Source organism: Carcharodon carcharias, chromosome 1 (assembly GCF_017639515.1).
Source record: "Carcharodon carcharias isolate sCarCar2 chromosome 1, sCarCar2.pri, whole genome shotgun sequence".
NCBI lineage: Eukaryota > Metazoa > Chordata > Chondrichthyes > Lamniformes > Lamnidae > Carcharodon > Carcharodon carcharias.
Genome location: NC_054467.1, coordinates 206664668 through 206679467, shown reverse-complemented (window position 1 = coordinate 206679467; position 14800 = coordinate 206664668). Strand labels below are relative to the sequence as shown.

The 14800-nt window shown below is 38.4% G+C and overlaps 1 protein-coding gene across 1 annotated transcript; it reads left to right on the top strand.

The window, feature by feature from the left end:
- The first annotated feature begins 230 nt into the window (after positions 1 to 230).
- LOC121279213 (activated RNA polymerase II transcriptional coactivator p15-like) lies at positions 231 to 11733 on the top strand. Its single transcript, XM_041190249.1, has 5 exons — positions 231 to 353; positions 3292 to 3360; positions 5200 to 5313; positions 7955 to 8063; positions 10341 to 11733. Exons 2-5 carry the CDS (start codon positions 3292 to 3294, stop codon positions 10418 to 10420), a joined length of 372 nt encoding a protein of 123 aa, XP_041046183.1. The 5' UTR covers positions 231 to 353; the 3' UTR covers positions 10421 to 11733.
- The last annotated feature ends 3067 nt before the right edge of the window (positions 11734 to 14800 follow it).

Here is a 14800-nt window from a genome sequence, read left to right as displayed (position 1 = left end):
ATTGGTCTTTATAATAATAATCTATATAAAATGCAATGTTGCAGTTTGCAGAGAGGTCCATCTTCTCCACTTGGAAAACAAGCTGTCATTTGTTGTCTTGTGCTAGCCCAAACCAGTCATAACTAGTGTATTGGCCTTGGAAGGAGGGGAGCAAAGAACATTCACAATGGCACTTTTGTGGTCCAGGGACACGTGGGTTGGACTTCAGTTCCCAGCATTCCACAGGCGAGCAGCGGAAGTGACGCACTCCCAGCAGCGTAATAGCGCGAGCAGTGTCTGTTGGGGGAGATTCAGTAAGACAGAAGCTGCGTGTGAGCTCTAACTGCCGGTCACGCGAACCCCACTCCGTCAATGTATGTATTTTTCAACAGTAAGATGGGTGAATCACCGGTCGGTAGGGAGGAAACTCGAGGTTTTGCTTTTCTCTTCCCGGGTTTTTTTTCTCTCCGCGGTGGCGGCTCTCGTTCCATTTTTTTTCTCTTAATTGTTCAGATCAAGGAGGAAGCCGGCGCTCCCTTTTAATGGAAGGCTGAGCTCGGCCAATGGGGGAGCGCGGCTGTCTGGGTAACTAGGTAGATCCACCAATCAGAGCGCAGCGGGGGCCGGACTTCCTCCTGTTGCTGCAGCCCCTGAACCAAGTGCGTTGTGTCCTTTTCGGCTGGAAATAAAATGGGAGCCGCAGTCAGAGTGGAGCGTCGAGCATGGCAGCTCCCTCCCTCCCTCCTTCCCAGTGCGGCCCAGAGGGAGAGAAACAATACACTGGATTGCCAGTCATTTATATCACATCACTTTTTAAAAAATATCGGGTTAACTCGGTTAAAGTAACTCTGTAAAATTGTAGCAGCTGCCTGGAGATTTTGGCTGGTTAATCGGTCCCCAGGCGAGCCTTTCCTCGCAAGAATTCTAAAATTGATAGTGAAATTTTGAGGTTCTAGCATTTAATTTAATAAAAATGCAATCAGGTTAAATAAGATGCCTGCATTGTTTTAGAGACATTGCATAGTTCTTGCTTCAGTGCGATTAGTGAGAAATGCAAAAAACTAAGTGAATTGCCCAACAATGACTGATCACTCCCAAAGTGAAGCGTGTCCCTGCCAGTCACATGGCTTTCCTGCCTCGGTGTGGTTCACTTAGCCATGTGAGCTCCTGTCCTTGGCTCCACACACTGGCATTTGAGTCAGAAGGTTGCTCTGGGGTTCCAGCCCCACCAGAAATTTGTGTGCATGATACAGGCTAATCAAGGCCAAGGCTGGTTCAAGAGTACACGGTACCCCAGGTGAATATTCAGCCTTGTGCGTTAACTTCTGAAAATGAATATTGTGCATTAGTATGAATACAAATTCTGCATTTACAATTTATTTTACATAACTGTACATATCACTTCTCATTGATCTATACTTTTCACAGGATGTATACTGAAGAAATGCATAATATTTAATTACATAATGTGTAATATGGCTCACATGATGTATTACCTTTCCTCCAACAGTTACAGGAAAGCGGAATAAAGTCAGAATATCAACTTCATTGTATTGAGAGCAAGCTTGAGAGGTTGAATAGTCAAATCCTGCTCCTATTATGTTCTTAATACTGTTTGGGTTTTATGGGATAATGGGCCATCTGTACAAATTACTAAAGCACCTAAATCAGCTATAGCCTTTGTGAAAGCTTTTAACAATGTGCCACACTGTAGTCTATATTATAAGGTAGATTTATGTGGGATTGCTGGGTAGATCTTGGACTGGAAAAGGATTATTTTGCATTCTAATAGGCAGATGGTTATGATTAATGATCATGATTCTGTATGAAGACAGGTTACTAGAGGACTCCGCCGGGGATTGATGTTAGTTGGAAGTATTGAGCCTGTGCCATTGAGTATAGAAAATTCTCTATGGTATAATCATGCCTTCATTGCACCAGGAGTGGAACAGGTTTAATTTAGCTACTGGTCTTTTCCTGCCCTTTTTTTGTAGTTGGTAAGTTTTCTCCATATTGTTACAATCGGGCGAGGAGGAGTGGAATGGCTCCCTCCGTTTCTCACTCCTTGTTTGACCTCAACAGTGTTTTGTTTTACAAAGGATATACTTGCCAATTCAGTGAGTGTTTAACTGTTTCAGTTCTGTGCACAGACGCGCATGCATACACATTACAAAGTGGGAGGATAGATTAAACAGTTTTTATTTTAAAGTCCATTCAGTGCAGATTCGATTAATAGATGTGTGGGTGGTTTCACACTGGGTAGGAGACTTTCCAAATTCTGCGATGATACGAAAATATAGATGGCCAGATTCTACTTGGTCTCCTTTAGTCAACAGGTGCAGGGTTGATTCTCAAAACACTGCTTGTGGCATGTGGATGGTCAAATACCAGGCAGGACTCAAACTTGCAGGTTGGATGAACAGAGTGAGATAGTACCCACTCTGGGTCCTGCGTTTTCTGTTCTGTGGCCTGGAGAAAAATTTCTTAAGACACCATAGTATATTACCACGATACCAGTATTAATTTTTTTTGCGTCGACCTGTGTTGAGTTTGGGAAAATGGGATAAAGATTAGCAGCAAAGAGCTTATTGTACTTTTGAAATTAATGTTTTACCTACTAGTTGAAAAATGAGACAAAAATGACAATTGTTTTTAAATTGACGTGTGTTCCAGTAACTGTATAATCCACCCTGTTTAATTGAGCTCTTAAGATGCTGACAGCCAAAAGCACACCTGAGTATAAATTAACACTTGAGCACATGAACGAATGTAGGAAAGGACTGGCCCATCCAGACAAGGTGCAATCTTCATGTGTCCTGCCATTTTTCCCCCAACCCATGTGGGGGAATATTAACACTTTTAATTGAACATTCCAAGCAATCTTCTGAAGGAGGCAACATTCAAGAATGGAAGTAGCAAATTGAAACGACTAAAGGTTTCCTTAACATCCATCCCTTTTGACCAAAGCTTTTAGGTTCTCCATTCATCTCCAATTCTGGATTAAGACTCTAGTAATTTTTTTATATTAAAGGTGGTACATAAATGCAAGATATTGTTGAAGACAAACTAGTGTGGAAAAGAATGTGTGTTGTCTCTGTAGCAGAGTTGTCTTACACTCCTGTGGTTGTGCTGCCTGTATGATAAAAGTTTGAAGTACAGTATTGCACTGCTTTATTTAAACACATAACTGGAAGCAGACTTGTCTCCATCAAATGACCTGTATTTATATGGAAGAGTTTTTCTTGTCTTAATGAATCTGTTCTTCTGATCTTTTGACAATGTAATTTAAAATAACATTTTTTAAATCACTAGATGCCTAAGTCAAGGGAAGTTGTTTCTACAAGCTCAGACAGCGAATCGGATAGTGAGGTTGATCAAAAGGTAAGACAAAATATGATGTTGAATGTTATTTTATATGTGTTGTTTTATATAGCTGATAGGTTATTTACATAACACCTGAATGACTTTTAACAGAAGAAACATTCTCAGTTTTTGGTTTCAGTATGATTAGACAGATTTAGGAAAGTGGCGCTGAGCTATCTATTGAATTTAAAGTGCCATCACGGCTAAGCCATTAAATGTTGACACTGAATATAGATGGGATAATTACAATTCATAACAGCTTTTACCTACTGACTAAGACATTCCCATTACAATTTCTTCACTGCTGTACTAAATTTGAAAATTGCTTTTGGCTCCAAACTGACATCTGCAAATGTATGTCAACCAGCTGATTTTATTGAAATAAAGCACGGGCCCATGGCTTTTCACGGGGTTCTGGAGAGGTGATCAAAAGGTATTTTTTCCTCCTCCCCTGACCTTCAGCCTATGGCCTTGATTTTGTGGTCACTCGCTGTTGACCTCAAGGAAAGCTGCCCACTAAAACCTCTCTACTTCTGTGGTATGAATTTCCCTTTTCCTGACATCAGTTTGGATCTGGTACCAAGTCCATGAGTTCTTGAGCATCCAGCAACAGTAATATCATCAAGCAAGATAACCAGCCAATCATGTTGAAGTATTTTCACCGACAGCAAACCAGGAAGATAAAAGCAGTGACTCCTAGTTGATCATTTTGCTGAGTGAAACGAATGATTGGTACAATATATGGGATTAAGGTGGAAGCTGAAATATCAAACTGTTAGGAGAAAGTTATTTTAATTTTGTTATCACATTGGAGAAATTTTACATTCCACAAATATAAAATTAATTTTCAAGAGTCAGAGTTTTTCAGTCACCCACTTAGACCTTATTCAACAAGTGTAATTCTTTCAGGGGTTTTCACAGCAAGACTAATAGTGTAAAAAGGCAGAGGTCTCGTCAGATCGTTCTTTTTAAATTTGATTGCAGTCTGGGAAGACCTCAGCAATGCTGGAGAAGTGTAGCAACTTCTGGATTTCCATGTTTAAATGCGCATGTGCAGACTCCAGAAGTTGCTTTCAGTTTCAGAGGAGTATTGACGGCGACTGTTGATAGTTTTGCCATTATTCCTACTGAAAAATTAAGCCCTATCTTCTTTAATCCCTCTCTCTTCTAATAATTGTGTTCTGTACTTTTGATTAATGTGTATCCTTTGTTACCTCAACACAACATGGAACAATTAGAAAATGAAGCAGGTTAGGGTATATTTTGCAACACCACTGAATGACGTCCTGTTTTATTTATTATTGGTAGAGCTAGTAGCCTATTGAATACAGGGTAAAGGGGTGTAGTAAAAGTTTTTTTCCCATGTGTACATTAAGCATGTGAGCATGTGATTCAAATATACTGCAAATATCAGTCAACATGATGGCTGTGTATATAAACCAATTATAGTTAATTTCTGTCTGCAAAATGAGATGTTAGATAATCACCTGACCTAGATTCACTCTACAATTGGCAATTTAGCTGTACCCTACTGAATTCAGAGTGACCTGAGATTGCAGGTCAATAGTTATTCAGGTAAGAATTGATGAGCGTAATTCTGGTTCAGTCTGGAATTCTAGCACTAACAGTGATTGGGAATGAAAGTGACAGAAACTTGAATTAGTGCAGTAAATACTATTTTATAATTGGCTGATAATTTTAAGGTTTGATAAAACTCTTAATCTGAAATAGAAAATTTAAGCAACATGAAAACTAGTACTTCTGTGTTTTGCTCTCTCCTCTGTTCCCCTCCCTTTCTCTTCCATAATGTTAGTGAAGAGTTAATTTCTGTAATGCATTTCTTGGTTTCTTTTACAGGTTAAGAGAAAGAAGCCAACTCCAGTAGAGAAACAAGTAAAAAAGCAGAAGAGTGGAGAGAGTTCTGGGGGTGCAAAATGCACTAAGAGTGACAAAGATGACAACCTATTTCAGGTGTGTTGGCTCTATCGCAGCATTATTCACAGGTGTACAATTGTGATACTGCCAGCTTTTTCTTTGAACAGTTAAAGCATTCAGTATATATGGTTTATCCTAAATACTGGTTCATTGGAGGAGTTCTATTTAAGAGACCCAAAATAAATTGTTGACTGGCATACTCAATATGCTGTAGTTTACTGATGTTTCAATTCATTTTAACCAGGTTTGGGATGGGTGGGGAGGGAGAGGGAGTATTTTTCTGTTGGCTCCAGAAGCTGGTTATGAGGTGACTGCCCAGAAGTTGGGGGCACTGTCATGATGAGACAAAAATCTGTCTGAATACCCCAGGTGAAGAACTGGGTTTTATCCAGGTCATTTTTTTTTTAGGAAATAGACCTTTGTTTCTAAGTGACTTAAAGCATTTTTACATCCTGACTGTTCTGCTAAGATTGCCACCTATATAGTTGGGAGTTTGATCGTGCACATCATTTTAAAATGTGGAGTCCCAATATTGACTTGATTTTTCAATATTGGCTTGATTTTTTTTAAGTTTAGGAATCATTGTGGGGGAGTGGTTAACTCTGTCAAACAATTTAAGATGCAGGAGTTCACTCTATTGGTATTTTGTGTATTGGTAACCAAGATAGTAACTAATTTGACCTCGTACCCATGAGGATTGTTATTTGCATATTTGAGTAACTGGATTGGTACAGTTGTGACTCATCCATACCAATCGAATCTAAAGTGTTTCCTGCACTATTGATACAATGTGCATTTGCTGTTTTCAATCCAATGTGATAATGGATGTATGAATATACATAATTCTTTCATGTCCATTGTAGCACAATGATGCAGTTTGAAGTCTGTTTGATGTGTGTCTTAGACATTGGAAGGTAAGTGCCTGTATAATCTGTAATGATGATAAGAAAGAAAGTTCCTTTAACTGTCATAGCATTGTTAAAAAAAAATTGTTTTCGCCCATGGTTATTACATTTTTATCTTTTACTGTAAGTTGAGAAGAAATCACTGCTGTTAATAATACTGCGTTTGGAATGGAACTTGCTGAGCTGGCCAAATGAATCTCTAACATGGAAAATATCCCCAATGAGCAGTTTGAATTATGCTTTGCAATATTAGTAATGCGTTTTGAAATTGCTTTATCTGAGCCAAGGAATTCACACGAAGGTGCAGACCAAATTCACTAAGTTGTGTTAACTGGTCAGCTGGCATTAATTTAATTTTTTTTTTGTTACAATCCACATTGGGATCAACAAACAAAAGAACAATGATCACCAAATGACTGCAATGAAAAATCAACGAGTGATAACCTGGAATTGGTTGCCCGTGAAGGTGGTGGAAGCAAAAATAATGATTTCAAAAGGAATTTGGATGGGCATTTGTAGGAAATAAAATTGCAAGGCTACGAGGAACGAGCGGGGGAGGGATTGAGTGGATTGCTCTGCAGAGACTCAATGGGCCGAATGGCCTCTTTCTATGCCACAAGATTTCACCTTATTTTGTAATTTATTATAATGGCAAAATTGGTTAATATGAATTGTATGTAATACAGTGAAAGCAGTAAAATTAAATCTTCCTTTATTCCAAGTCTGCCTGCTATTAATCCGTGGTGAATATTCCATTGGGATTGTATTGATTGTGGGCTCACATGTAGGCTGAGCCTGGTATATCCAAAAAACAGGCAAGGAGATGAAACTCTGATTATCCAAAGCTTCAAAGGCACAAAAATTCCTCAGGCAAATCACCAGAAATGTTCTGGACTCCCACCCAAGCAGATTCTCCAATGCAGGAGTGTGTTAACTGCAGACGAATGTCACTGTCCACACAAACAATCAGTTAACCCAAAGAAATGGACAGTTTCACTAATTGACAAAAATTCTGATGGTGGCTTTCCTATGAATACAATTGCTGAGGAAAATCTCCATCTTAGCCCCCGAGTACTATTAGGATAGCGACTCAATTGTCAGGGCCCACAGTCTCCCTTTTTTAAAAAAAACATTGAAACACTTATTGTAACATTAAAGTTCCAGATGTTCTAGGTGTAACGGTTTTCATTCATCCGAAACAAGGCACCAGGAGTAAGATAGAAGGACTTCTACCTACAACCAAAATGTCGTTTTTTTAAGTCTTCCAAGGGATGTGGGTGCCACTGGCAAGGCCAGCATTTGTTCTCATTCCTAATTGCCCTTGATGTGGCTTACTGGACTATTGCAGAAGACAGTTAAGAGTCAACCACATTGCTGTAGAGGGTCTTGAGTCACATGAAGATCAGACTCAATAAGGGTGTTAGTGAACCAGATGGTTTTTTTACGACAACTGGTGATAGTTCTATGATCACCATTACCGAGACTAGCATTCCTCCATTTCTGATTTATTCATTGAATTTAAATTCCACCAGCTACTGTAGCAGGATTTGAACCTGTGTCCCAGAACCATTAGCCTGGGCCTCTGGATTATTAGTCCATTGACTTTATCACTAAGCCACCGTCTCCCTTCTAAATCATCTTCTAAATCTCTTTTAATCTCTGTTGTACCTATGGAATCCAAATTCTCAGTGTGTACATTCACTTATATATTGACTTCATTGCTTTGCAGCATGCTAATGAAATTTGTCTTTCGTCACAATATTTATTGACAGATTGGCAAGATGAGATATGTTAGCGTGCGTGAATTCAAAGGCAAAGTTCTAATTGATGTCAGAGAATACTGGATGAACCAAGATGGTGAAATGAAGCCTGGAAAAAAAGGTAATATATTGTGATTATTAGATATTTGTTGGGAAGACAGGATTGAGGGTGCAAATTGAATTAGACCTTGTCTTATTGGGTCAGGTGGCTTAAAAAAAGTCGACCCAGATTGATGGGCTGTTTGGTTGCTGTGCAGCAATATTTTATTTCTCTGTTTGGAAATATAAAATCCTGGAGCATTAGTGACGAAACATCTGAAATAATATCACTGCAACTCTGGACTGGTCTGTTACTTCTAATAGTGCCTACAGTGGAATTTTGCAATGAACAGCATGTACAAGGCTTTTTTGGGTCCCAAGTTCTGTTTGTTGGCACTAAAACCAACCATTTCCTTATATTGGTTCTGTCCAGTGACAAACCACAAACTCAAGAAAAAAATAACTTCAAGTTGCAGGTCTTATCATAGAATGGTGGAGTGACCATTTGATCTGCTGCTTCAGCTCTTTTGTAGAGCAGTCAAGTCACTTGTACTCCACTCTGTTCCTATATTCCTATGGGTTTTTCCTCCTTCAAGTATTTATCCCAGCTCCCTTTTGAAAGTGACTATTAAGTCTATCCACCACCCTATCAGCTTGTGCATCCTAACTGCTCGTTCTATTAAAAAAAAGTTTTTCCTTGTGTCACCTCGGGTTTTTTTTGCTAATCACTTGACCTCTAACCCCTAGGCACCAGTTACTAAAGTAAGGTGTCTTGCTTGTATTTAAAACATTTTAAGTACTGCCCAAGGCTAAATAAATGTAAAACCATGGTGAATCTTCTCCACTCAAAGCCAATTGCCTTTATTGCAAGGAGGTTGGCAGATAACTGTACAGGGCATTGGTGAGACCACACTTGAGTACTGTGAAAATTACCTGGAAAAACTCAGCAGGTCTGGCAGCATCGGCGGAGAAGAAAAGAGTTGACGTTTCGAGTCCTCATGACCCTTATGCTGCCAGACTTGCTGAGTTTTCCAGGTAATTCTGTTTTTGTTTTGGATTTCCAGCATCCGCAGTTTTTTTGTTTTTATCTCGAGTATTGTGTGCCATTTTGGCTTCCTTAAGGAAGGATATACTTGCATTGGGAGCGGTTCACAGAAGGTTCAGAAGGCTGATTACTGGGTAGAGGGATGTGTCTTATGAGGAAAGTTTTGAGTAGGCTGGGCCTATAACTCATTGGAGTTTAGAAGAATGAAAGTTGAGATGTATACTATTCTGAGGGGACTTAGGGTGGATGCTGAGAGAATGATTCCCTTTGTGGAGGCATCTAGAACTAGGGGGCACACTTTAAAAGTAAGGACCCTCCTATTTAGAACATAGATGAGGAGGAATTTCTTCTGAGGGTTGTTAATCTTTGGAATTCTCTCCCCCAGAGAGCATTGAAGGCTGGGTCATTGAATATATTCAAGACTGAGTTAGATTTTTGACCTACAAGGGTGTTCTGACAGGAAAGTGGTGTTAAGGCCACCATCGGGTCACCATGATCGTACTGAATGGTGAAGCAGACTCGAAGGGCCAAATGACCTACTCCTATTTCTTATGATCTTATGATTGATCCTATGGTGCCCACTGTGAATAGCATGGTCCTGGCCATCCTCACTGTGATGTAACCAAAAAATGCCAATCTTAAAGGAAGTACACAAAATACTATATAACCCACTGGCTGTATTCCTTTGTTCTGATGAAGGAGATGCATCTGAAATTTTAACTTTCCTGTATTCTCTATGGTGGTTATTGCTATCCTTTATATGAAGTATTGTATTGATATATATGCTTCATTGGATGGTTGGATGCAGCTTTTTTCAACAGTTGCCCATTTGGAGTAGGGAGGGAGCTTTGTAGAAAACCTGTTTATAAATCTGTTACCCAAATGTGAGGTGTTCCTTTCCCTGTAGTTAGACAAAATGGAATTCATAGGGTGGAAAAAGAAGAACGAGTTGTGCTCCCTGATAACTTTAGTAAGTAGTTGAGCTGTGCTGACTAATAGGTATATAGTAAATAACTATTAACATTACAAATGATTATTCAACAGCCCTGGGGGGAAATGTCCAAGTTAAACTTCAGTTAAAGATACAATCTGACTCTGGTATGGTACCTTTCAAAAAGCCTGGCATTGCCTACTGTTCACATATAAATAATGTCACTTCAAACAAGTTACTGTAGAGTGAGTGGTTTTGTGGGACTGTACCCTGTGAGGAGACAAAGATCTGTACAATTCTATAAAATGTTTTATAACTGTTGGTAAGCTTTGATTCCCATTTGTTACTTTTTTTTCTTCTTTCCACCTCCCACCCAAATTTAGGAATCTCTTTATTACCGGACCAATGGAATCAACTGAAGGAAATGATTCCTGACATTGATGATGCACTAAAAAGGTTATAGGATGACCATATAAAGATGTACCCTGCTTTTTGTCATTGAACTTGTCCATCTTTAACACTTAATTGTTTTCTAAAGAAATTAAGCTTGTTTGTATTGTAATGTTCATAATGTGACTGTTTTATGTATCTGCAGTACATCCCAGCTTTCATATTTTTTAAAAACTCTTTAAGGGGTACACTATATAGAAAAGTGGTATGGAATTTGTTTTTAGTGTTAAAATTACATTTTTGTTTCCTGATTTGATGTTTAGCAACTGCCATATCATGTCTGTAGACTGTTGCTTATATTATCCTGAGCTAGTAGACAAATACTTTCAAGAACAATTTCATATTTAAATTCATGCAGCTCTACCAAGATTTATTTTGAAGTATGGTTCAATCATTGAATCTTCTGGCTATTTCAAATTGGCATTTTTAGCTTTCCCCAGTGGCCTTGTGGGTAAATGCACCATCAGGTGTAGCAATAAACCATACAGGCCAGAAGATCCGAGGGTTGATTTATGGTTTATTCTATATTAGCTGAGCTGACCTTGTCTGCAACAGCAGTTGGGCCGCAACAATTTGCCTTTGTGCCCTGGAATAGGAACAGTGGAACTCGGTCAGGGTTTCCACTTGTGATTGTCATTCACTATCCACTACTGGAAAATGAACCTGTTGATGTCTGTTCAGGGTTGGGTTAAGCTTACTGTGTTGCTGTCCATGGTTGCAACTTTTTGACCCAGGGCTAAACATATACACATGGCATCTTAATGAGTTGCCAAAGAGCTACGTGTCTGGAATTTCACTCCAGTAAGAATTGGTGTCATCAGGATAGATGGGGAGGGGATGAAAAAACATTGTGTCACCAATACCATAGGGATAATTTAATTTTTTTTTTTGCTTTCTTTTTAAAAAAGTATACTGCATATTGAAGCTTCTCAGCTTCTGATAATCCTAATATACCATGTTTTTCTGGGGATGGGGAGGATGGGATAATGTAGTGTTTGACTCCACAATTAATCAAAACTAGCTCTGTCCTACACACACACTTGGTGGATTCCATAGTTCAAATAAATTTATTCAGCTTTGGGTTTTTCAAGCTCTCTTTGGACTAGTAAACACTTTTAGTGGCTTTGTAATAACTAATGGACTGATGCATTATACAACCACGTGGGCTCTTGTCACAGTACTTTCATGAGGTATCAGTTCCAATTTAATATTTTCACGCAGCATGCTTTGACTATTTTCAGTATGCTTTTTGTATTATTTCACCATGTTCATATTTCTCTGATCTGTATTGAAATATGGTAAAAATAAATAAAGCTGTTGCGGCAACTTGTTCTGACTTTGACTTTAAAGTTAATTCACTGAAGCTTACTATTAAAGAATTACATAATCATTTCTTTAAAGCAATCATACTGATCTTGCAATTAAAAACTTACTTTCATGATTCTTTTAAGGCCACAAGGATGCTTATTTTTAATTTTGCTTTTGTAGATTTACATTAATTCAGCACATAAATTCATTGGGAAGAAATGATAGTTAAGCCAAAGTTGAACATGAATTGTGTCCCACAAAAGATATTTTGGTTTTTTTGCCAAATTTAGAGTATGAAATAGAGTGCAATTTTCTTTGTCTCAGTGTTGCGTGGCAGTAATTAAATGCATGCATACTGCTTCTGTTAAACAGTCAGTAGACTGGTTACTATTACCCTGGATGGAGCAAGTAAGCTAGAAATTAAAGTTGCAATTGAAACCTATTTATTTTGACAAATGTTTGCTTTGCTATTTATACCATTAAGTTTATTAGTTTTGTTTAATCATTTTTTAATGCTGAACTAAGTGGGTTCTTAACAGGGCATCATCTTTGGAAGATTTGTTTTCCACGCACCAAAGCCACATACATTGTGTTAAAATTAATTAGCTTGTCTCTAGTATGTGATGTCAGAATGATGTACAACTTTCCTGACAAATCCCTAAGCAACAAAGTATCCAGAAGAGTGTTCTTTTTGTCAAGATCATATCATTCTCTAGTGAGGTATTGATGCATTGCTGTTTTTTATTTGCAAACGGGAGATGGTGTCCCTTTCAATTATAATAGTAATGGCTTAATTTAAAAACTGCTGAATTAAAATGCCAATTTTGACTGCACATATGGTACAATAAAAACATCAGTTTGTTATTGGTGCAATTGACTTTTTACTTGGATAGATTTCCCACTGGTTTTTAAAAAAAAAATCTGCTGGGAAACAACATGGCTTTATTTACATTATTTTCCTATAATTGCTTTAGTTTGCACTTTCAGGATTTATCATATGGCCCTTACTGATTATCATTTACCACAAGCTTTTCCAGGTTGCTAGTGAAATCTGGAGTACTGTAGATGTTGGAAATCTGAAATAATGCAATTCTAGAAATACTCTGCATGTCAGACAGCATCTATGGAGAATATAAGAAATTGCAGCAGGCTTAGACCATTAGGCTCCTCTAGCTTGCTTCACCATTCAATACGATTATAGCCAATCTCCCTCACTCCACTTTCCTGCCTGTTCCCAATGCTGCTTAATTCCCTGAGATATTAAAAATTTATCAGTCTGTCTTGAATATATTCATTGATGGAGCATCCACAACCCTATGGGATAGACAATTCCAAAGATTCACAACCCTCAGTAAAGAAATTTTTATTCATCTCCAGACTAAATAATGAGTCCCTTGTACTGAGGTTGTGCCCTTATGTTCTAGATTCCCCAGCCAGCAGAAATAATTGTGTCTACCTTGTTTGCTTCCATGAGGTCACTAATTATTCTGAACTGCAGAGAGTATAAACCTAATTTAAGCAGCATCTTACCACAGGGCAACCCCCTCATTTCAGGAACTAATCTAATGAACCTTTGCTGTACAAGGCAAGTATAGTTTTTAAAAATAGAGACCAAAAGTGCACACAGGTGTCTCACCAAAGAACTGTAGCTAGACTTTCTTATTCTTGTATTTCTATCCCCCTGAAATAAAAACCAACATGCTATTTGCCTTAGACAAAAACAGAAAATGCTGGGAAAAACTCACCAGGTCTTAACAGCAGCTGTGGAGAGAAAAACAGTTAACGTTTAGAGTCTGTATGACTTCAGAGCTTGTCATTTGCCTTCCAAATTGCTCCTTGTATCTGCATGCTAACTTTCTGTATTCCTTATACAACACACCCAAGTCTCACTGAACATCAATGTTAACATTTTGCCTTTTCAAAAATCTGTTTTTATACTGCTACAAAAGTGAATAACCTCACACTTCACATTACACTCCATCTGCCACCTTGTGCGCTCACTTAACCTGTCTATATCTCTGCAGCCTGTGTCCTCCCCACATTTTGTATTCTCACCTAACTTTGTATCGTCAGACAATTTAGATGACGAGATCGAGTAATGTGTCTAAATCAAGTCATTAATGTAAATTGTAATTAGCTGAAGCCCCATCACAGATCCTTGTGACACTTCACTTATTAATACCCTGCCAACTTGAAAATCCCCTGTTTATCCCTACTCTCTGTTTCCTGTCTTTTAACCAATGTTCTATGCATGCTAATATTACCCCAACTCCATGAACCCCTATCCTGCAGTTGAATATTTTGTGTGGAACCTTATCGAATACCTTTTGGAGAGAGAAACAGTTAATGTTTTAGGTTATTGACTTTTTGTCAGAACTGGCAAAAGTTTAAGGTGTAACAGGTTTTAAGCAAGTACAAAGGAGAAGAAAACAAAAGGAAAGGCCTGTGATAGGGTGAAAGATTAAATAATCAAATTGATACTGGTGAGAGGAAATGGTAATATGTAAAGAAACAAGTTGGGTCTGAAGGCTGTGTCAATGGGAATAGCAGAATCATTACCAACAGCTACTATCTGAGGGGGAAAAATGGTGGCAGAGGTTATGATGTGAAGTTGTTTAATTTTGTTGAGTTCAGAAGGATGTAGAACACCTAATGGAAAGATGAGGTGCTGTTATATGTCAGAACACAAGCAATGAGAGCTGGAGTGGGCCATTTGTCCCATTGAGCATGTCATTCACTAAGATCATGGCTGATCTGCAATATGGAACCACCACCACTTGCAAGTTTCTCTCTAAACCACACACCATCCTGAATTGGAGCCATAGCATTGTTCCTTCACAGTCATTGCATTAATAATCTGAAACTTCCTATCAATGCTGTGGATGTACCTATATGACATGTACTGCAGTGGTTCAAAAAGGTGGCTCACTACCATCCTCTTGAGCCCAATTAGGGATGGATAACAAACATTGGCTTTGCCGGTGACAATTGCATCCAATGAAAAAAAAACTCCACCTTCCCTCACCATACCCATACCTCAATTCCTTTAGTATCCAAAAATTTGCTGATGTCTGACAATATACTT